Source organism: Amblyomma americanum, chromosome 6, assembly GCF_052857255.1.
Source record: "Amblyomma americanum isolate KBUSLIRL-KWMA chromosome 6, ASM5285725v1, whole genome shotgun sequence".
Taxonomy (NCBI): domain Eukaryota; kingdom Metazoa; phylum Arthropoda; class Arachnida; order Ixodida; family Ixodidae; genus Amblyomma; species Amblyomma americanum.
Genome location: NC_135502.1, coordinates 48759825 through 48781917, shown reverse-complemented (window position 1 = coordinate 48781917; position 22093 = coordinate 48759825). Strand labels below are relative to the sequence as shown.

General features: G+C 46.4%; 1 protein-coding gene across 1 annotated transcript in view; it reads right to left on the bottom strand.

Moving 5' to 3' along the window:
- Nucleotides 1–231: 231 nt before the first annotated feature.
- LOC144136767 (uncharacterized) overlaps nucleotides 232–22093 on the bottom strand; it is a 109431-nt gene continuing 87569 nt past the window's right edge. Inside the window, exons 3-6 of the mRNA XM_077669370.1 lie at nucleotides 5638–6075; nucleotides 4086–4103; nucleotides 2341–2445; nucleotides 232–818 (exon numbers count right to left, since the gene is read on the bottom strand). Coding sequence (XP_077525496.1) covers nucleotides 2354–2445; nucleotides 4086–4103; nucleotides 5638–6075 — 548 coding nt within the window. The 3' untranslated portion in view covers nucleotides 232–818; nucleotides 2341–2353. The remainder of the gene's footprint in view (nucleotides 819–2340; nucleotides 2446–4085; nucleotides 4104–5637; nucleotides 6076–22093) is intronic.

Here is a 22093-nt window from a genome sequence, read left to right as displayed (position 1 = left end):
GTAACAAGCCTTATTAGCCATACCACTCCAGCATATCTAACGAGATATAAGGGCTCTATTCTACACAAGGACACAACCACTTCTGTCCATTTATTATCGTCGTTATCATTGGCTAGGTTGCGTCAACTTCAACCTTCAACACCCCGCAACACTTCAACAGCCCGCAGCAAAATGGCGCCGCTTTTCCTGCAGGACGCAACAGTAAAAGAAAAGCTAGCCAACAAGCGGGTTGCTTTCATAAAAATACTCTTTATTTGTATGTCTCGATCGCGGTCGGTTTCAAAATCCGCGACGGCCATCAACACCGCCACTGCATGCTTTGTCCACGACGTGTCCACTCTTCAAAACAGTCGACTGAAGCGCTCCAACAGATACGTGCTTGTAGAAACAACCGTTGCATTCTTCTTCAGTTTACGCGCTTGGTCTTTCTCTTGGATTAGCATAGAGTAGTCCATATAGCTATAGGCATCCGCAAAAGTAAGTAGCTCTTGTGTATCGTAGGTACAAACAAATATAAACTACACCACGGAGGGCTCTTAAACAGATGGTGGGATTCAACAAAAACCTACCTGCATCACAGTATACGCACCATAACAACGAACAAAAGCGACAAAAAATGCGGGTGTTCCCGGATGAAGGAATTCCAAAAATAAAGGAGGCTGCATACCTTCGCCGTTTTTTTTCGCCGCATGCCACTGTTCTCCGAGAGAGGATACGATTTAATTACAAATATATGTGCGTATGTACATCTTAAATACAAAAACTTTGAACGACCGACTAGGCGTCCTTTAAGCTGTGGAACAGCATCTTCAACAAATCTGAAAGAGAGGAAGACGCTATTAGGAAAGCATACACATACTCAATACCTCCCCGAAAGAAAACAGTTCACAAAACAAGCAGCGCTCCTTTCTTCATCTGGGTCACCCTTGGGCACAACGTCTGCCTTTTCCGTTCCTCACATATGCAAGGGAGTGAACCACTCGTTATAGTTAGTAAAGTTCATGTCGCTCTTCTGTTTACTTTTGTCTGCATACAAAGCTGACTCCTTGCCCTAACATAATATTTCGCCATATTTACGAGCGCTACGACTATGAAAATCAAATACTGCTTGAAAAGAGGTCACTGTTCTTTCAAGTCTAAGAACAACGCGCAACTTAAAGGTTCTGAGCAAATGCATTGACTTCAGTCGAGCGCTGTAGAGCTGAAACTGAAAAAAAAAAACGTAAAAAGCTGCCGCGATCGACTCTGAAGCAAAGTATATAGCAAAAATTGACACTGCACATAGAACGAATCATTTTTCTACACCGAGTCTGCGATTCACATCACACATACTTGCGCGTCGGGTATCGTTTATATTTAGGCGTGGGTGTGCATTCGTATTCCGGGACAACACTACGATCCAGATTAATTTGTATCATGTATTCTAAGAGGAAAAAATAATCAGAAACATCCTAAAGAATCCGATTCGCATACAGCTTCAAGAATAATCGATAAAAAGCAGCATGCCGTGAATAAAAACCACTCAGTGTTCTCAGCAAGAAGCTCAATGTCCCAAATGTCAACAGTGTAAGGAGTGAATGGGTGCCTTCTTTAATGGTTTGAACGCATCCCATCTCGACTTTTATCCATGTACCTCACGTTTATAGTCACCACGCTGATAGTCACAGTATTAAATGTGTAGGTACTTTAGACCTTCGATACCGGTTCAACCATGAGAAACTATTCTGCAATAATTTCACTCACAACATGAAGCAAGAAGCAATATGATGACTGGCGAGGCCACTCGCTGTTATAAAAATAATAAGTGGCACGACAGCTATGGACAACATATGAACTGCGCTGTGCACTAATCAATCGAAAGTAATGAAGAAAGGATAGCTGAAAGCCACGTTAAATGACGTCGGGCCTTAAGAAGATGGTGCCAGAAATGTCTACTGGTGCGAAGCACGACTCTACGCGAAATCCGAGTACCACTTTGGTGTTCTTTCATTTTCGTTGAAGAACCCCCTCGCTGTCAACGATATACCTAACCTCTTCATATTAGGAATATAAGGGAATAGGGCGAGTGCAAAAAAAAACTGTTAAAGATCCCTTGTACTCATTATTGTCCGTAATTTGATGGCCAATTTCTTATGATTATTAGCATTGTTGTCATGGTTGAGCCACCATCCAATTCGCTGTCTTAATTGGCTCGTGTCCTACCACCAACCGGTCACTTCTGGCTCTTAACTACAAGTATTTTTGTAAACGTGGTTCCGGTCTACTTGGCCCACTTAGGCACAGCGGTTAGTTTTTCTACCACATGCGTTTAGGCTAAGCTTTAAAAAGACTACTCTTCACCTGGGACCAGTCTTCAACTTGCAACGGTGAAGGCGTTCTTTAGAAGTGTCAGGCCGACAAGCAGGACCAGTAAGCTCTTTGGCATGGAGATCAGTGGTGAAGCGTCTGAAAATTGTGAATAAAAATTATGGTGCAAAATTACATCCGTGCCATCGCCAACAGTTATGTTCACAGCAGATGCCCCGATTCTGTGGGCACGTTTCGTATGGCAGCATATGCGAAAATGGCTTTCAACAAATAGCGATACAAAGTCCCTAAACTGCCACGCTAATATCTAGCAATGTTCACGATGTTGGCGGTACATACCTGATAGCGCATTTTGTAAATCGCCACGGTTAGCGATATTAAAATGTAGTTTTGTGTTTTGTCAACCGCAACAAACCGAATTAAATCGCGGCGTACAAAAGAAAATCTCATCTGCCTTGCACTCCGAAGCAGAGTCTTATCTTCTATGGACAATAGCCTGATCGAACAAAAATAAGTGATTTTTTTACACAAATTTCTATACTGCGCTATCTACTTTCTCACTATTCATACCGCACACGACGTAGATGGCTGTCCTTCTGAAAGAACAGCTACCACGACTACAGTTATTGTGCCATGGCTTCATTAGCTTTGCTACCGCTGAGGATATTTCTGAGCTCCAGTTTAAAACCAACTTGTGGGTAGAAGCTTTCAGCTTATGCTTATGCACTATTCAAACGTGCTTCTTCTTTAAGCTCTACCGCTCCGGTGGCCAAGACGACTTAAATGAAACTTCGTATCCTTGGAGGGAGCAAAAGAAGCTCTTTTTGCGCCCAGTCAAGCTCCCGCTTGCACAGAACGTGTGTTCCGAAAGACTCATTTTTCATCTCGCAACTTCTCGGATAACGAACGCCTACGGCGGTGGTTAGAAAGTCTACCCGTGCCTCTCATTAGGGCTCTTTAAAACCCTATTATTCGGTATCGGTGATACATTCGCACGGGAGAAAGTATGGAACAGCAGAACGACTACGTTGCGACTTTGCAAACTCTAATGAAGCCTTGGTCTTTAACCTTAACAATTTGTTCGGCTGCTATATATGTTTGAGAATCAAAGGTAGAGCTCCTGCTTCCGTCAGCATTCGTTAGGTTGTTTTTTTCTTGTCCTATCTTTGTTTCTAAAGTCTTCCCGTTCGCTCCAGGCTCTCGGCTTCATACGTTTCTTGTGAAATATTGCGGCCATTATTTATTCATTATCATGTATTCCCCTCGCCCGTAAGGGCATTGCGGCAGAGTTGAGAGAACAGAGTGGCTGCTAGTCTGAGGAGAAAGATTTATCTTCTTGTTTCATTTCTTTTCTGTGTTTACGTACATGATTAACTTAAATTGAATACCGACTGTGGTATACACCTACCATGCTCTTATTGGCTGTTTTACTTATTACAGTGCTTATTATCAGTACAGACAGCAAAAGAATAGTCTTCATTATCTCATGATAACGGCAACACGCAGCATGTTATGCATTGCCCACATAACCGAGCATACAGGGGGCTATATCCAGAATATCCTTTAACATCTTCACCAGAGCATTCAAACGGAAGATGCATGAGGTTGGCATGTATGTTAGCACCTTTTAATAGAGACTTTAAATTTGTGCTAGAATTTCTTTTTAGCTTACCTGAACATGTATACTGACAGATAAAAACCTTTTTTGCCATTGTCAAAATATCATGAGTCGTATTTCATTCTAACAGGAGAATGAGAAAGACGTAGGCAATACTTACCCATTAGGTAAAGATATCCTGAAACGAACACAAGAGAGAGATGATCAGAAACAGATCGCGCGATTTTCTCGTTCGGTGAACTGGGACTAACACTTCTTGTAAAAACTCGAAAGGCTGGTATTAACGATTTTCGTATCAAGGCCTTGATTCGCAATATTATCCAAAGGTTCTAGGAACCGAATGCGTGACTATTCAATATCTGCTTCAAGGAATAAAAAGTACCAATTTCATTTTTACTTCATTCTTACGCACTATATTTTCATGCTAGATGCATCTGCTTTATCACGATCATATGTAATGGTGGTCATTTTCTTTCTCTAAGTTGTGTCACCTCGTTGTGATTTAGATCTCTGGCCTCGTTATAAATCACGCTGTCTTTCATGCCATTGTCCCTAAGGGCGCCTTCGCTAGCAGAGACATTTGATGTCGATTCGCCAGTATTCTTAAAATGTCAAAACGAGTTTCGACACTTCACGAAGAGGCGACGCGAGAAATTACCTTCTAGAACGGCGCTGTCTTGTAAGCGAACACAGAGTGACGTTAATGGATCTCACGATGCCATATTTTTTATTTAAGTTTTGGAGCTCGTAAATCTGCTCATGGTTACAACTACGACAGTTCGTGCGCCTTTCTTTTTGATTGCCATAATACGTTGTACCGCGAGACAGGACTGCATGAGAAGGAAGATAAGAACATGTTGGAAGTTTCAAAACCTACACCACGATAATCTTTTGGGCTTGAAGAAAAAAAACGATGTTAGACGGAATGAAGCTTTATTTTCTAAGAATTATATTCTTGCACTTTCGGAGTCGGCTTTGTTTTCAAATGTCTTCATTCCTGCCAGCAACAGTAAAAGGGACACTTTTACAAGAGTAAGTGGAATTGTCTCGTCGCTTGCGCAACTAATTCCTGCTCGCGCGCTTTTTTTCGCGGGTAAAATTCATTTCAGCAGCGCTAAACGCTAAATTCAAGATATATGCCCGCAATATAGTGCATAAACTAGCTACTGTCACCAAATAATATGACAGTAACAATGCCGCGCAATCCTTCAAAAAGAAAAATATTATGTTCTGTCTTTTCTTCTTTGGCCAAGCTAAAGACAGCAACACTTTGTCAACATACTCTTCGGGCGTTTACGACAGATAGAATTTCATATTGCATTTTTTAGCGTCCCCAGAACTTCTCTGCATAGTGAAGGAATGATTATTTAATGGTTTCGTTTGGTTTGGTTTATGAGGGTTTAACCTCACAAAGCGACTCAGGCTATGAGGGACGCCGTAGCGAATGTCTCCGGAAATTTCGACCACATGGGTTTTTTAGCGTGCATTGACATCGCACGGGCCTCTAGAATTTCGCCTCCATCGAAATTCGACCGCCACGGCTGGGATCGAACCCGCGTCTTCCGGGTCAGCAGCCGAGCGCCATAACCACTGAGCCACCGCGACGGCTTCAATCATTTAAACCATAAGACAGGGGCCTCGTTATGTTATTTTAGGTTATTTTCACAGCCGCTGGCTGATTAACCTATGCAGCCTTACGGTGAACCCCTTACCAGGATTGTAGACCGTTCGTCGCCGCACCTCGTAGTCGGTGCCCGGTATCTCGAGCACGCATTCGAAGGTCACCGCCGGCGGGAGCTGCTCTGCGCTGAATGATCGCGACAGCTCGATGTCGTAGGTTCCATTCGTCTTGCGCGTTCGGGGTCTCCCGCGTTGCACCTCAGTGCGTCGCATGTCTGGCGTGATGCTGAACAGCCGCAGGGTGGGACGGGGGTGGAGCCCCAGTGCACCGCAGTGCACCTCCACCGTCGAGCCGCTGGCGCCCCCGCCGCCACCGGAGCCGCCCCCACTCGACGTCGACCCAGGGGAGCTGAGGTCGGCCGGAACCCCGACACGGGCCCGGGCGGTGGATCCCAAGGACGAAGCAGCAGCGGGAGACGCGGCTGATGCTGACGTGGTCACATACGTCAGCGTGAAGTTCTTGGCTGGCACTGCGGGTTAACATTTGGGAGTACAAAGTTAGAGGTTCAAATGTGCAGTTGTGCGAACTGCAGCGGACGTGAAGCTAACCGTCACCTCTCGACCCGCACGCACGCACGCACGCCCCGCACACACGCACGCACACGCACACGCACACACGCACACACACACACACACACACACACACACACACACGCACGCACGCACGCACGCACGCACACACACACACACAAGCAGCAAAACTGCGCACGACTCGCAACCAACGCATCAAAAGCGACTTCTTTGCTGCAAGGCTAACTTACAAAAACAAACACTTTTTTGTATTGCTTCGTGCTGCTGCTTTTATGTGAACGTCTGCAAGCTTTCCTGAAATTAAGTTCCAGCCCGGTTATCTCAAGGCTTACGCAGGCTACAGTGAAGAACACAAAAAATCTAAATATAGACAAAAGCCTAGTACTTTAGCTGTTCTTTTTGGGGAAAGTACGGTTCAGGGCAGGAAAACGTGTCCTGAGTATAGGCGCGGTTTTGAAGTTAGCCGACGTACTTGCATACAAGGAAGCTGTGAAAAGTAAACCCGGAGTTATTTCAAGAAAGCAAAATCTACTACTGGTTGCAGCACTTTGATATATCTATGGCACACGAAAAGTTGTTCTCGAACACTGCATGTAAAAGTAGTCTCATTTCCATTACTCAGTTTTGGTGCGGAAGCACTACTTAACATGGTCCCAATAAAGAATCCTGTGTGACGCCTCGGAGTAACTCGGATAAGCTCGGGTTAGCTCGGAAGAGCGTCGCGCAGGCTGCAGCCAATGGTAGGAAGCTCGGGCAATTCCATAGGAGCGTCGCGCAAGCTGTTACCAACGGGAGGGCGACCTTGAGGGTGACCTTGGCTAAACCTAGCGTAGCAACAGCCCATGCATAGAAAAAACAAATATTGCCGCAACTGAGTTTCCAGCCCACGGCGGTGCGAACGGTTCAGCTTCGCTGGCCACTGCACGAGAGCACTAGGTTATCACCGCAGCCGATCGCCCCTCGTGTCAAACTGCAACGCACTCCTGCGCTGTGCATTGTAGATCGCCTTCTTCATCAACTTCCATCTGCGGCGCGAATAGATCAGATAAGCTTAAGCTGAATCTAATAACGTCGCCAGACGTACCGACTACCAAGCAAAGCAGTACCACGAGCCAACCAGGCTAAGCACATGCTTTCGCACGTACATTCGGTTTAACTACGTTAAAACCCTACCACTTTTTTGTTAAAGCGCCCTGGCTCTTTTGGCATAAAAAGCAAGACTCGTAGGCCGGTGGCGTCATCTACCGGCATCTCATAGCAACAGAAACGAACTACCGGGCTGTGACCGAGAGAGCAGTATTTCACAATGACGCATTTGCCAGCGCGGCGGCTTCATGCATTTCTTATGACGTAGACGCAAACTCTGAACGGTCCCCATGCTTCCATAGGGTATACGCTGCTGAAAGTAGACACGTGCTTTGTATAAATGCCAGCACGCCTGCCCAACTCATGCGTAAAGCACCGCAACACTTCAGTGTCCCATTTATTAACATTCTTGTACACCTATTACGCTGAATTATTACGCACATTTAGCCGCATAGAAAATGCAGTCGCCCATTTTTCTTCGTTCTGCAGCGTTACGCCCCAAACACGCACGGTAAAAACAAAAATGCATGCACCGGAAGAAGACAGAGTGCTGCGCGGCGACGTAGGCACGTACGACCGCTGTCCAAACAGCGACGTGTCGCGATGCATAACGCCCCGGTGGCCAGATCGACTCGGCCCTGCAAGCACCCATGTCGAGGTCGCCAAACAACCAAGTCTGCAGGGGGGGAGAACCTCTCGAAAAAACGAACGAAGCGAATGACAAAAAGAAACCCGTACACAGGAACAGGGAGGAGAACAGGGCTGTATCGTTGCCAGCCTCCCTCGTCGTCGACACGTACGCCCACGTGCGTCGCTTCACGGAGAACACGCCCCGAGGCGAGGCAGGCAGGGGTACCGTATACGCCTTTCTTCCCCAAGCCTCGCCCGTGACAGCGCCGCCGCAGTACACAGCAGATCTCTTCCCTCCTTTCATTCCCGGATTCCCTCAAGCGGGGAACGCTTGAATGACTTCCCACCTCGTTTCGAGGCTTTTATTTTGCCTCGGCCGCTCTGCTACCCGCCTTTTTTTACGCATCGCTAGCCGGGACAGCGCTCGCTCGCGGGAGGGGCGGGAACGCGGAAGATCCGGGACGCGTGGCGCGCGGTGAAGAGTTAGTGTACGCTGTGATCGACGGGGAGGCGGGCGTAACTGTACACCGTAAATGGGTGCGGGACAGTCCGGCGCGCTGATGTATCGTGTTTCTCCTCCCGTCAAGGCTGCGCGCACTAGGTGCTGTTGTTTGGCGTGACGTTGTCGATACGTTTACTTCTGCACTCTGGGGCTCGAAATGCGTGGAGCAGGACAGGAGCCGCGAAATGGGAGCCGCGAATCTGGAGATCGGTTTCGAAATAAGTCGGTGGCAGTTACCGCTTAGGTGGCAGCTACCGCGCGTGCTGAAAAAAAATATAACGTGAGAGATTTTTTTTCCCTATTCTCGCACCCTTTGTTACGCACCTAACGAAGATGGACAGGCCTGCTTTATTCACTGGGGACTATACTTTGCTCGTTTGTCGGTGTGTGTATTAACGGGCTGAACGGTGCCCAGTCAAACGAACACAGGCGAACACGATTCTGGTGCTTTCACGCACTCGTGCGTGAACAAGCAGGTGGAAATAATAACACAGAAAATAAAATCCCCACAAATGGCGTTAGTGTGAAAGATCCGGATTACAGAGCAGAAGAAAAAGATCGGCAGTTACAAAGCGACAGGTAAAGGGCCCCTAAAGGGTGTTGCTTAATTACACTGCGGATGAAGTTACGTTCAAATATTCAGTCATAAATCCCGCTTCGTTTTCGATTTCGTCGTCCTTTCAGCACTCTTCCCCAGGCGTAGGGTGTAGCCAATAGGATTTAAGTACGTGTCACGGCCTCCATTTTCTTCTTCTGCTTCCTGTCTCGCTTTTCTCATGGGGCTCGATTTTTTGGCGTATACCTGCCGGACGCGCGACGTGCTATACTTGCGTGTTGAGTGAACATATCAAGGCTTGAAATCCTGTTTACACATGGTGCCGAGGATGCCGCAAAGGTAAAGCAAAGAACCTTTCTGTGTGGTGTCACGTGGCCTCACAAAAGGAAAAAGAGGGAGAGGGCATGCTGATTTAGAATCAAAATAGCTAGTTGCCGTCTTTTACTCCCTTCCAGATCCTAACTTAGCTCAATTACCAAACAAGTAAATAGCTTCTACAGAACCCAGGAAAGATGTACAAAGCAGCAGTTCACGGCTTTTATCGATCCCGTATGCTATCCCAGCGGAAAAGAGTGAACAAAACATGCCTTTCTTTTTTAATTTATCACATTTAAAGAGAGTAATCAGTCAGTGCCGCTCTCCCTTTCAGCGCAGTTATCTGGAGGCTAGTCCATTACCGTGCTGTGCAATCCTGCTTTCAGTTGTTACGCGAGGTGGCGCAAGCCATGCACGCTATTAATGCAAATGTACAGAAAATCAAGAAGTGAAGTAGAGGCTCATGTACTTTATCCTTATTTTAAATAAAATCAATGAAATATAATCTCCTTCATTACCTTAATCACACACTGTTAAAGAACAGGAAACTATACATTTTAAGGTGAAGAAAAACGTAGAAGTTCGAGCTTGGTGGCGGAACGTTGATATCGCCACCCCTCCAGATCCGGGTTGGCATCCACCCTACTATGATAACCTCAGAGCAGTCCCAACACTTCACGAGGCCTGAAACACTTCAATCAACAACCACACTGTTACTCTTTCTACCTCGGTCGATACTCATTAAATTCAATACAATTCATTTTATTTACCTTGGAACGCGTTCACAAAAAGCGAGAGACATTTGGTCTCCCATTTGAACTGGGAAGGTGTCATCACGCCACCAAGAATTCTCAAGACTGTCACGCTGTCGACGCATCTCTTGCCGGAAACCGACCCTGTGGCTAAGTTTTGCTCTCATTAACTGCCGCTCCGTTCGCTTGGTTCATGGTTCCCAAGCTTGCTCAGCTGGCTCTCAGAGAAACGAATGCCGGAAGTGCCGAGCCGGCAGCACTCACCGGCGCCGAAAGAAGCGCGTCAGGGCCTGAAAGGCGATCCAGCGAATACGCATGTATCGACCGAGCCAGGGATGCCGCCAAGTTCCTTCCCTTTTTTACTGCTTTTCTCCCGTATCCATGTTTCCAGCTGCAGCTAATCTGCGTTCCCTCTTTTTTTTTTTCTCCCGCGTCAGATGTTTACGAGAACCGATCTTATTTCGTATTCCCTTCTTTTTGCTCTTTGCTGCTGGTGCCGTGGCCCGAGCCACTCGCGAGGCCGGGAAGCTTATATGGCGGGATCATGCGGTTTCGTCTCGCCTAGGAGCGGCCGGTAATGAGCTATGAAAGAGGCTTACTGGCCGGTCGATAAGTTTAATAAGCGAGGACCGCTGATCCTGGCGCATGGCGCGTGAAGGGTGAAGAAAAGGGTTGAAGGACGGAATTAAAATAAATAAACCTTCCTTAGATGCAACACGGCGCTGCAGAATAAGCTTGCATGAAAGAGAGAAAACTACTAAAAAGAAATAGACCTGAATACTCGTTACGAACCAAGATCTGTATATCGTGGCGCATGATAACACTTCCAGAGGTGGATGCGAATGTACCGGCGCAGCGCCCTATGCGATTAAAACGAAACAAAAACGTAGCACTCTGTAACATCAAGTAAATTCAGCTGCGTGGCATTTCACTCTCGTATCCGAAAATGCGTCCCACTCCGGATTGCGTCGCAGCATTTTTTTTTTCGCGAAATCTAACACCAGAGTGCCCCTGTGTATTCTGTCGTTTCAGTTGCACATCAAAGCAGAGTAATTTAATGGTGCATTTAATTACAGCTGCATCTAGCTCAAATGTCTTTTTTTTTTAGTACTGAACCAACCCAATCTCCTTAGAATTTTGATTTCTTCATGCACTATAAACAACATAAAACGAAAATCTCATGTCCTTAAAACGTTTTCGGTCTTTCTTTGATAACTTAAGGAATCAACTTGTAGACTACATTATAAGTTGCTTTATTTAGCTGTACTTAGTACAATCTTCCTACAACTAAAAAAATCTTAATAAATTGCAGCAGTTAACCATAGCCTGCCTCAGGGTTATTCTTTTCTACTTACTATAAGTGAAAGCTTTGATGCATAGAATATAAGTGATGGGTCCTTAACGTCTACGAGAAAAAGAATGCGATGGTTCGATGCCCAGTCCGAAAAGAAGTCGAAACAACATCCAGCGAGTGTGTTCATTCTGTACTAATTTACTGTACAGAAAGCGGTGTTTGCAGCAGCGAATGAGGTCGTCTCTCCTGATTTCGATACTTCATTCAATGGTGTTTACAGCACGTTTAGTTCTATCAAAATAAGCGCTTAAAAGGGCAAGGTTACAAACCGCCGTGGTTGTTATTGTTTATTCGATAGGAACGCTTGCACAGTTATCTTTTTATCTTTGCATTTTCCTCAGAAACGACTCATCAGTACCGAGAGTATGGCGCCTTTCAATACAACAACCAATCCGCCAAATGGATGCCCGAAACATTAAAGGAATGACAGGAAAATCTGTACCACTTAAGTAAATTGGACACTGAGAAGTTGTGTACCGTCGGCATGTACTACCTCCTCCCCTCCTCCTCAACCGCCCCCCCCCCCCCCAAAAGAAAGAATATAGAATAGAACAGCTTTGTGAGCGTCACATACTAAACCGCGGGTCCTACATAACCCTGCCTGAGGGGTAGTTCCCCACCGTCCTTCTAGAAGGAGTAACGGTAACGTTGTGACCTTCCCCACTCACAGGAAAGCAAGTATCAAAGAATCGCCCAAGTGGAAGACCACTGGGAGCCATAAACAACGTATCCGGCGGACAACAACAAAGGCCCGTTCTCCATGCTGGAGCGTCCCTTAGCTTGTCCTGACCATCTCTTTGCGTAAAGCGTATGCCAAGCCAGACGTGGGGCGGTTCAGTAAGAAAGCGAAACTACAGAACAACCACACCACTTTCTTTTCTTTGGGGGTGTTTGGCGAGCCGTCCCGTTCTGCAGAGGACAGGCAGTGTTGTTACACTAGCCAAACTATCAGGAAGAGTGCTATGAGGAACGTGCGACGCCTGCAGCCGGCCAACGATAACAGTCCGATAACTCTCCTTGGTCATCAACGCTAAGTAACAGCCAATGGCAGCAGTGGTGGTGTCTTGTGACATACTAGGTCGCGCAGGCGACATCGAAGCTCTTTCATGACGACCTATGGAGCAAAACCTTGTTTCTTGCTCTTTTCATGATTTTACTGGGGCTTGTGTCGGTTCGCGTGGTGTTTTGTGCCTCTGATGCCCTCCTATAACGGTTTTGCCCAGCCGTGGCACCGAACCTCTCTGCCTGTTCCCTCTTCCCCGTTGCGCTGTGAGTTCGTCACCGACAACCTTTGCCTTGCTTGTACGGCAAAAAGAAGGGGACACAAATCACCACGAAGCCATCGACGTTTTTTGTTGGTTGTCGCTCTGAGCGCACGTGGAAGGAAAGCCTAATCACTCAACTATGTGCACCCAGCAATCCCTTTGGGCACTCGGCGGACAACGACCAGCGACATGACTCCGCCTCGACTCTGAGCTGATAAAAAAGCCGTTTTGAGCGGCACGTTTGCGGGATTGCGAAGAGGAAATCTGCTCACTCCAGCGCATAAGCCGCGAGCACCGCGGACATCAAGCCCGTGCTTACGTGACGCACGCCACCAGCAGAGCAAATAAAGGCGTATGCCTATTAGGCTAAGTGCGCTGCGTGTTCACTGTGTCAACTGCCGCAAAATCTCGCCTAACTATCGCGTTGTTTTCTCAAGCACGTTCGTTGATAATGCCCCCCGGTGCCGGAATCAAACTGCGTTTACGTGCACTAACTTTCTAGGCATTATTTGGGAGAGTTCCTCAGCATGTAAGTGGGGAAATATAGCAAATACTTTAAGCATTCAAAAGCAGGGACATTACAAACTCCGGAACAGATTAGGGATACGTACTGTTTGTGCCGAAAGTTACGGGGTGGCGAGGTTTGTTTCTTACCTGTGTAATGAGGCATTTATTAAAAACATTAGGCTTTAAACCGAAGTAAGGTAAGGAAAACCTTTATCCCCGCCTTTCCAGATGTTATGTTCTTTAAGGGCTCCGTAAATTATTATTATCACCTTGAAGAGCCGACGCATAACGAGTTGCACAGCTTGATGCAGAAAGAAATCATTTAGGCGCCTTATTCTTGACAACTGCTGTATGTGTGGTTTTTTGACAGTCATCAATGACTGATATAAAGCGCTGGGTCCGGCACACATATAGCATTAGACAATGTTTCTCTAACCGCCTTTGTTATAGATGGCCGAAGATCAGTAATCAACAATAAAACATTTTCTGTAGCCTAGTAGCTTAGGCAGACCTGAAGTTCTAGCCTGCTTTTTGAAACATAAATGAATAATACTTTTTTTGAAAAAATCATTTCCTATTTCTTTCTTTGTTATTATATTTGTCATACTGGGAATTGCGGGAATTCGAATATTACGTATTGGAACGCCTGACAGGCTGACAGAGACATTGCAAACTTTTTCACGTTCTTTTAACCGCTCTTTCAACACCGGGAAGTAGCAGGGTGCTGTTAGACGGAGGCGGGTCTGAACTTACAAAACAGTACAGGTAATAGCTTCGCCCAAGCGTGGCCTATTGCAGAGTTAAACCTCCTACATGTGATAAGCTAAGAATTTTTGTATCACACGCAAATAGATGCATACAAGAAATAAAAAAACACGAAAACATGCTGATTCTCTAGATTTATTTCAGAATCCATGCGCGAATTTCGTAAGGTATCCCGCCGCCAAGAAATCCATCGAGCGGCATGGCTGGCACATTGAGACCTTTTTTTTTTTCAAGCGGTATTTTTCCTCAGGGCATAAAAGTTATGAAATGAGAGATGAGGAAGATGCTCAAATAAATGAAAAAAGTGGGCTGATCTAATGAAATCAAGTAGTTAACGGTGATATGGACCCTGTTTCCAGGCAATATAGGAATCCGGATTGTCCGGTGTGACCTTTTGTACTGCGTTCGGCAGTCACGACCATCTAGTGACTACATCACTGCGAACAAAAGCATTCTAATAGCCAGCCACTTGCTGTGCGAAGTCATCGTATTCAGATTCACTTCTAGTAAATGAGCTATGGAAACTGACAACAAAAAAACCTGACCATGACCACTAGGACATCACAACGTTTTATCAGTTTTGTGTAGAGTAGTCGAGTTACATAAGAATCAAAGAGTTTCAAATTTTTTACTGCATTTTAGGTTTGCTACGAAGTATCGCTTAATATTAACTGTGCGCATTTCATGAATTTTGGCTAAGTATTCAGACTAGTCAGCGCTTCTGGTTTCTACCGCACTAAAATATTGCCACTGCCCTACAAGTTCACTAAGAATGTCAAAAAGTCTGTCGGGAGTCTCGACGGCCGTTTTCATCAATAATATAATGATGGTTAAAGGGTGACAAGTTGTACGTTTTTTTATAACTCTCTATGAAAACGAAAAAAGGAAGTCAGAGCTAAAAGGCTAATATAATATGTCCACCTCTGGAAAAAATTACTCCACTACAGTTGCATAAATTATTTTTTTTGCACTGAAATAGAACTTTCAAGTGAAGCAGAGGCGGAAATAAAATCATCTGTATATCCTATTTTTCATACTCTAGTTGTTCTTGTTGTCCTCCGTAGTTCCACCTCTACATCTCTTCTTTTACTAAGAAGCTACAATCCTCGATACGGTGGCACTGGTGTCACAACGGCGACTATATGCGCGCACTGTGACCTGAATATTCCAGAGAAGTGTTTTTTTTATTTTCATGCACTTTCTTTGTTGCCGCTGGCATGCGATTTTATCCATTTATTTTCCATGCGATGCGTGAGCAGACTGGTCAGGAACAATTGTGACGGAACACGACATGTTCTCTGAAGTTTGAGATCCATATAATCTCGTCCTATCATCCCGTAAAGTTTGTTCGACTCCGTTGCTCAGTAGCTGTGGAACTGGACTCCTGTGGCCAAGTTGACAGGTTAAATCAGCTCCACTGATATGGAGACGAATTGCAGAAATGTCCATATAACCATATTTTTGTGACTGGCTAACCTCAGGTTGTTGAAATTACTCCTAAGTCCTCCACTACAATAGGCTTCACAGTCCATTGCTTTGAACGAGCATAATATAATTAATTATTCTAATTCTCTTAGCGATCTTTTCTACCTCGGCAAGAGCGGATTCCCTATTCAACAAGCCGTTAAATTTCAACGGCGGCTAACGGCTTGGTCCGTGACGGCGAAAAGCGGTTAGCATGGGGCATTCCTTTGCCCCTAAGCCGCCGTTGAGCGACTGGATTGAGTGACAAATTGTGACAGCGTTGTGCGTGTGTGTGTTATGCCTTTTTTCTCTTCTCTCTTCCTCCTTTTAGTCCCCTAATCCCTCTTCCCCAGTGCAGGTTAGCCAACCGGAACCCCTTTCTGGTTAACATCCCTGCCTTTCCCTCCTGCTCTTTATCTATCTATCTATCTATCTATCTATCTATCTATCTGTCTATCTATCTATCTATCTATCTGTCTATCTATCTATCTATCTATCTATCTATCTATCTATCTATCTATCTATCTATCTATCTATCTATCTATCTATCTATCTATCTATCTATCTATCTATCTGTCTGTCTGTCTGTCTGTCTGTCTGTCTGTCTGTCTGTCTGTCTGTCTGTCTGTCTGTCTGTCTGTCTGTCTGTCTGTCTGTCTGTCTGTCTGTCTGTCTGTCTGTCTGTCTGTCTGTCTGTCTGTCTGTCTGTCTGTCTGTCTGTCTGTCTGTCTGTCTGTCTGTCTGTCTGTCTGTCTGTCTGTCTGTCTGTCTGTCTGTCTGTCTGTCTGTCTGTCTGTCTGTCTGTCTGTCTGTCTGTCTGTCTGTCTGTCTGTCTGTCTGTCTGTCTGTCTGTCTGTCTGTCTGTCTGTCTGTCTGTCTGTCTGTCTGTCTGTCTGTCTGTCTGTCTGTCTGTCTGTCTGTCTGTCTGTCTGTCTGTCTGTCTGTCTGTCTGTCTGTCTGTCTGTCTGTCTGTCTGTCTGTCTGTCTGTCTGTCTGTCTGTCTGTCTGTCTGTCTGTCTGTCTGTCTGTCTGTCTGTCTGTCTGTCTGTCTGTCTGTCTGTCTGTCTGTCTGTCTGTCTGTCTGTCTGTCTGTCTGTCTGTCTGTCTGTCTGTCTGTCTGTCTGTCTGTCTGTCTGTCTGTCTGTCTGTCTGTCTGTCTGTCTGTCTGTCTGTCTGTCTGTCTGTCTGTCTGTCTGTCTGTCTGTCTGTCTGTCTGTCTGTCTGTCTGTCTGTCTGTCTGTCTGTCTGTCTGTCTGTCTGTCTGTCTGTCTGTCTGTCTGTCTGTCTGTCTGTCTGTCTGTCTGTCTGTCTGTCTGTCTGTCTGTCTGTCTGTCTGTCTGTCTGTCTGTCTGTCTGTCTGTCTGTCTGTCTGTCTGTCTGTCTGTCTGTCTGTCTGTCTGTCTGTCTGTCTGTCTGTCTGTCTGTCTGTCTGTCTGTCTGTCTGTCTGTCTGTCTGTCTGTCTGTCTGTCTGTCTGTCTGTCTGTCTGTCTGTCTGTCTGTCTGTCTGTCTGTCTGTCTGTCTGTCTGTCTGTCTGTCTGTCTGTCTGTCTGTCTGTCTGTCTGTCTGTCTGTCTGTCTGTCTGTCTGTCTGTCTGTCTGTCTGTCTGTCTGTCTGTCTGTCTGTCTGTCTGTCTGTCTGTCTGTCTGTCTGTCTGTCTGTCTGTCTGTCTGTCTGTCTGTCTGTCTGTCTGTCTGTCTGTCTGTCTGTCTGTCTGTCTGTCTGTCTGTCTGTCTGTCTGTCTGTCTGTCTGTCTGTCTGTCTGTCTGTCTGTCTGTCTGTCTGTCTGTCTGTCTGTCTGTCTGTCTGTCTGTCTGTCTGTCTGTCTGTCTGTCTGTCTGTCTGTCTGTCTGTCTGTCTGTCTGTCTGTCTGTCTGTCTGTCTGTCTGTCTGTCTGTCTGTCTGTCTGTCTGTCTGTCTGTCTGTCTGTCTGTCTGTCTGTCTGTCTGTCTGTCTGTCTGTCTGTCTGTCTGTCTGTCTGTCTGTCTGTCTGTCTGTCTGTCTGTCTGTCTGTCTGTCTGTCTGTCTGTCTGTCTGTCTGTCTGTCTGTCTGTCTGTCTGTCTGTCTGTCTGTCTGTCTGTCTGTCTGTCTGTCTGTCTGTCTGTCTGTCTGTCTGTCTGTCTGTCTGTCTGTCTGTCTGTCTGTCTGTCTGTCTGTCTGTCTGTCTGTCTGTCTGTCTGTCTGTCTGTCTGTCTGTCTGTCTGTCTGTCTGTCTGTCTGTCTGTCTGTCTGTCTGTCTGTCTGTCTGTCTGTCTGTCTGTCTGTCTGTCTGTCTGTCTGTCTGTCTGTCTGTCTGTCTGTCTGTCTGTCTGTCTGTCTGTCTGTCTGTCTGTCTGTCTGTCTGTCTGTCTGTCTGTCTGTCTGTCTGTCTGTCTGTCTGTCTGTCTGTCTGTCTGTCTGTCTGTCTGTCTGTCTGTCTGTCTGTCTGTCTGTCTGTCTGTCTGTCTGTCTGTCTGTCTGTCTGTCTGTCTGTCTGTCTGTCTGTCTGTCTGTCTGTCTGTCTGTCTGTCTGTCTGTCTGTCTGTCTGTCTGTCTGTCTGTCTGTCTGTCTGTCTGTCTGTCTGTCTGTCTGTCTATCTATCTATCTATCTATCTATCTATCTATCTATCTATCTATCTATTTATCTATCTATCTATCTATCTATCTATCTTCAACGGCGGCTAATACATCACAATAGCAGCATTTAGACGATGCCTAATGAAAGAAGTCGTACGTGAAAAAAAGCAAGACTCAAATCTTGAGTCCTCAATATTATACTCATCCTTACGTTCGTGAAATATCGTGACTACTTAATTTCTTCGCGGTTTCTTTGCTTATGAAGGCAGCATTACGTGATCATCTAGCTTGCACTTCATTGGCCGCCAGTAAATTCAGCTCTCTCGGCCTTGCTTACATTGGAAGGCAGCAGGGCCTAGCACTGGAATTTCGGGCGTGGGGTTATGAAGAACACCGACTAGACAGGCATGTGACCTCCAGCAAAAACAGCACTCTATGGGACCAAACTTCAAACATAACTGTGTACACTGCAACGTCAGTCTTGTTTGAACACCACTCTGCCAGTCTCTCAACTTCCTGACGGCAGAGTTGCCAACGCTGTCAACTGAAATTGGATGGCGAGTATTCGGCGCCAATATTGTCACAGCACTCCCTTCCGAGCGAGACAATCGACAGCACACTCTCCCGAAGAGCTTGGAAAAACTCGACGAACGACAGGTGCGGGCTTGACCGCGGCTGTCGCGGGACTCCAGTCCGGCTGAATAAATAAGCACCTTTCGGCTCACTCGCCCAACGCATTTCTCCCCGGTCCCTTGGACCAAACAAAGCCGTTGCTATTCTTTTTCATTTCATCCTTTACGTGTGGCTCCTGCCATCCCTCAGGTATACGCTAAAACTCATCGGGCCGAATGTTGGTTCTTACTCATCAGGATAGAACGTCGCACGTTTATTTGACAACGCGATATTTTATAGCTCGGTGGCCCTTACTACTTTCTTCAGAAGTTCCTTAACGCAAGACCGAAAACGAACACAGATGTCCATGGGGGCAGTAGCCTGCATGTACTAAAACAGCTACCTTTATTACCACCTGATTTTGGTTTCGTAAGGTGCAAGAAAGAACCGTTGTATTAGGACGGCGACAGAAAATAGAAATGGCGACGTATAGTCTGGAGTTAAAAACTTTCTTTTTGGGGGGTAACGAGAAAAGAGTAATAAGAAGTACGAATCAGATCAAAGAAGTGCACATATTGAAAAGTCAACACTTCGCAGACTGAGCTCCAAAAATAGCTGATTTACAGAAAGAAGGTTCTTTTTCACTGGCCAAGGTTATGCGTTGAAAATAATTCAGTGACCAAAAGTTCCAACCTTTCTCATCGAACGGCTGCACGCAAACTTCCCTAGGAAGTTCTCATGTTTACACAGCCACGCCGCGCCAGACTAACAGTCAAACTTTAGGAACTTCGCTGCATCGGCTGTGAAACAAACGGCAAACACCAGACGGCAGAAGGTCCGCTGAAACTTCGACATTTTCGCCACTCTTACCAGTCGCCACCTGTCGGAAGGCGGAGCAGTTTTGACTTAAAGCAGCGGACGCAGAAAGAGAAATTACCGATCGCACACGACAACTCGTAAACCCCGACGCGCGCCGAGTAAGACGCAGGCTACCCAGACGATGGAGGGAAAGCACCGTAAGACAAAGAATAAAAAGAAACAAAAACGGCAACTTCGCTCCGAAGCCCTCGCAAAACAATGGGAGGACCAGCTGTTTCAACAATTGGCCGGCCGCTTTTCCGCCCACGTTGTACTAGCAGCTTGCGCATTTGAATTGCAGCGTACCTCGACCGAGGAAGGAAGAAAAGAGAAAGGAGGAAGGGGGGGGGGGAATTGCGGCAGCTCGCGTGCATGTTGAGCCTTCTCTTGCCACAGCGTGGCGGTGGCTTTTATTGCCACTCGAACGCCACCGCGCCCACAAACAACGCCCCGTTGCACTTTCTCTTCCTTTCCATCCCGTCGCGCCTTTTATTTTTTTCTTTCTTCCCCACTTTATAGCCATTCTTCCCGTTCTCCGTTTCACCCGTTACGTCGCCCTTCCATCTTTTGTTCCCGCTGCTTCCTTCCCTTCCGCTGACGTCCGTACACTTGGCGCATTTCTCGCCTTTTCTTCGGAGCCTCCTATCTTGTTTCCGTCCCTCGCATTCCTCGGAACACTTTGTCTTCTCTCGTCCGCCTGTTCGGCTCCCTTTCCCCCCATTCTCCCTTCTTTACATATTTGATATCTCTCTTGCGAGCCTCTCTTCATCCAGCTTTCCACACCTCTGCGAGCGGACTCAGCCTCAGAATTTTTCTTTCACTTTTTTTCTCGTTGTTTGTCATTCTTATGCCCCGTCCACTTCTTCCAGTTCAATCTTCGTCCTATTCTTGCAATCCTCCATCTTACTCCACCTCTTCTCTCCACTCTTACGGCTCGCCGGCTGCTTGGCCCGCACTGTTGTCTCCTCTTGATTTTTTAAAATATTTTTGGAGCCTCTGTTTCTTTTCGTCCGATGCAGAAGCAGCGGCCACAGCTCGACAGAAGGCCGGATTGGTTTCGCATGTTGGAAGAAAGCACTGACTGTTTCGAATTCGGGCTGTGTTTCCCATTTTATCCCTCCATTCTGTCCTCGCGTTTCTTTTTTTGTTTTTGCTATAACCTGTGCAAGCGCTTTTTCGTAAGCTTTATGCACTCCCGGTCTTTCCTGTAACAGCGGAATGAATTCACAGTGCACTCGAGTAAATAGCCAGTACATTTCTTTTTTTCACGCATACGCTCACGGTGTGTTACGAACTGGAGAGCGAAACTCGAATCGTATCCGCTTCAGTTCAACGCCTCTGCGTGGGCGGCGACCGGATCTTTCGGATTCTCCTTCGATCGCAGTTCAGATTCAGCTTCGAGATACCGCGCGGAGAAACCTACAGAGCTTTCCCATTTTATTATTTTTATTCTATCGGGCGTGTCAAAAGACGTTACCGTGAAGATGAATGCATAAATAGGCGATCGGGATAATGAAGCCGCCTTCGCTCAGAGAACGCGTCGTGCGCGATCAGCTAGACCAGCAGCGCTCAATGCTGTTGTTAAGCAGAGCTTTCTATTTATAGCGCGTCATCTGCTGGAGCAGCACTGCAGAGACGAATTTTATGCGCTTCGTTTACTTTTAGGCAAGTTACATCGATCTCACTGGAGTTTCAGGACTAATTTTCTTGCTAAAATGATAGGTACAGCGTTAAGAGTCCGGAAGCGCGCATAGTGGGTGAGGGGACAAACGTGGGTTAATGACACCTTAGTCGAAATCAAGAGGAAGAAATGGGCTTGGGCAGGGCATATGATGCGAAGGCAAGATAACCGCTGGTCCTTAAGGGTTACAGAGTGGATTTCAAGAGAAGGCAGGCGTAGCAGGTTGCGGCAGAAGGTTAGCTGGACGGATGAGATTAAGAAGTTCGCAGGCATAGGGTGGGCGCAGCTGGCAAAGGACCAGGTAAATGGGAGAGACATGGGAAAGGCCTTTGCCCTGCAGTGGGTGTAGCCAGGCTGATGATGATGGTGATAGATTTTCTTGCAGCTATTGCAAAAAGTTCGAAGTTTTGATGTCTGCCGACTACATAGAGCACTGAACCTTTAAAGAAGCAATGATAAAAGCTCCCCGTCGTTTCTAAAAGCCCGGAAGGCTGAAGATGCCATTGGTGCTGCGCTGCAATACCCAGAGGCAAACGTGGTGATCTTTCCAACTTTTTGGCGAGGACTTACTTGCGTGGTGCAGGTTTCTTCGCGACCGCTTGTGGCCTCTGCTTTTCTTCGCACAGATTGACTCGCGTGACTATGACCGCGTGACTAAGACGCGTGTTGTGTGTCTTATTCTACGTCCTTGTTTTTTGCACTTTTACGTTCAGCATGACCACGGAAAAGATTCTCCACAACTATGAGACGACTGCCTACCAACCTCTGGCACGGAATCTGCGCAGGCGCTACAAGTTCACTGCTTAATTTGAGATACACAGCTTAAATATTCTCAGTTAACATATTGTTCTTCACCCACAAGGAGAAGATGTCCAGTCTTCCACAGACTTGTACGGAGTGCGAGAACGGCCCAGCGAAGCTCAAACAGATTAGTTTATGATTTTGAAAATCACTACCTAACACGGTTCCAACCAACAATCTAACGTGAAGCCTCAGAATAACTTGGGTAAGCTCAGGTTTGCTCGCAGGAGCGTCGCGCCAGCGGTAGCTAAA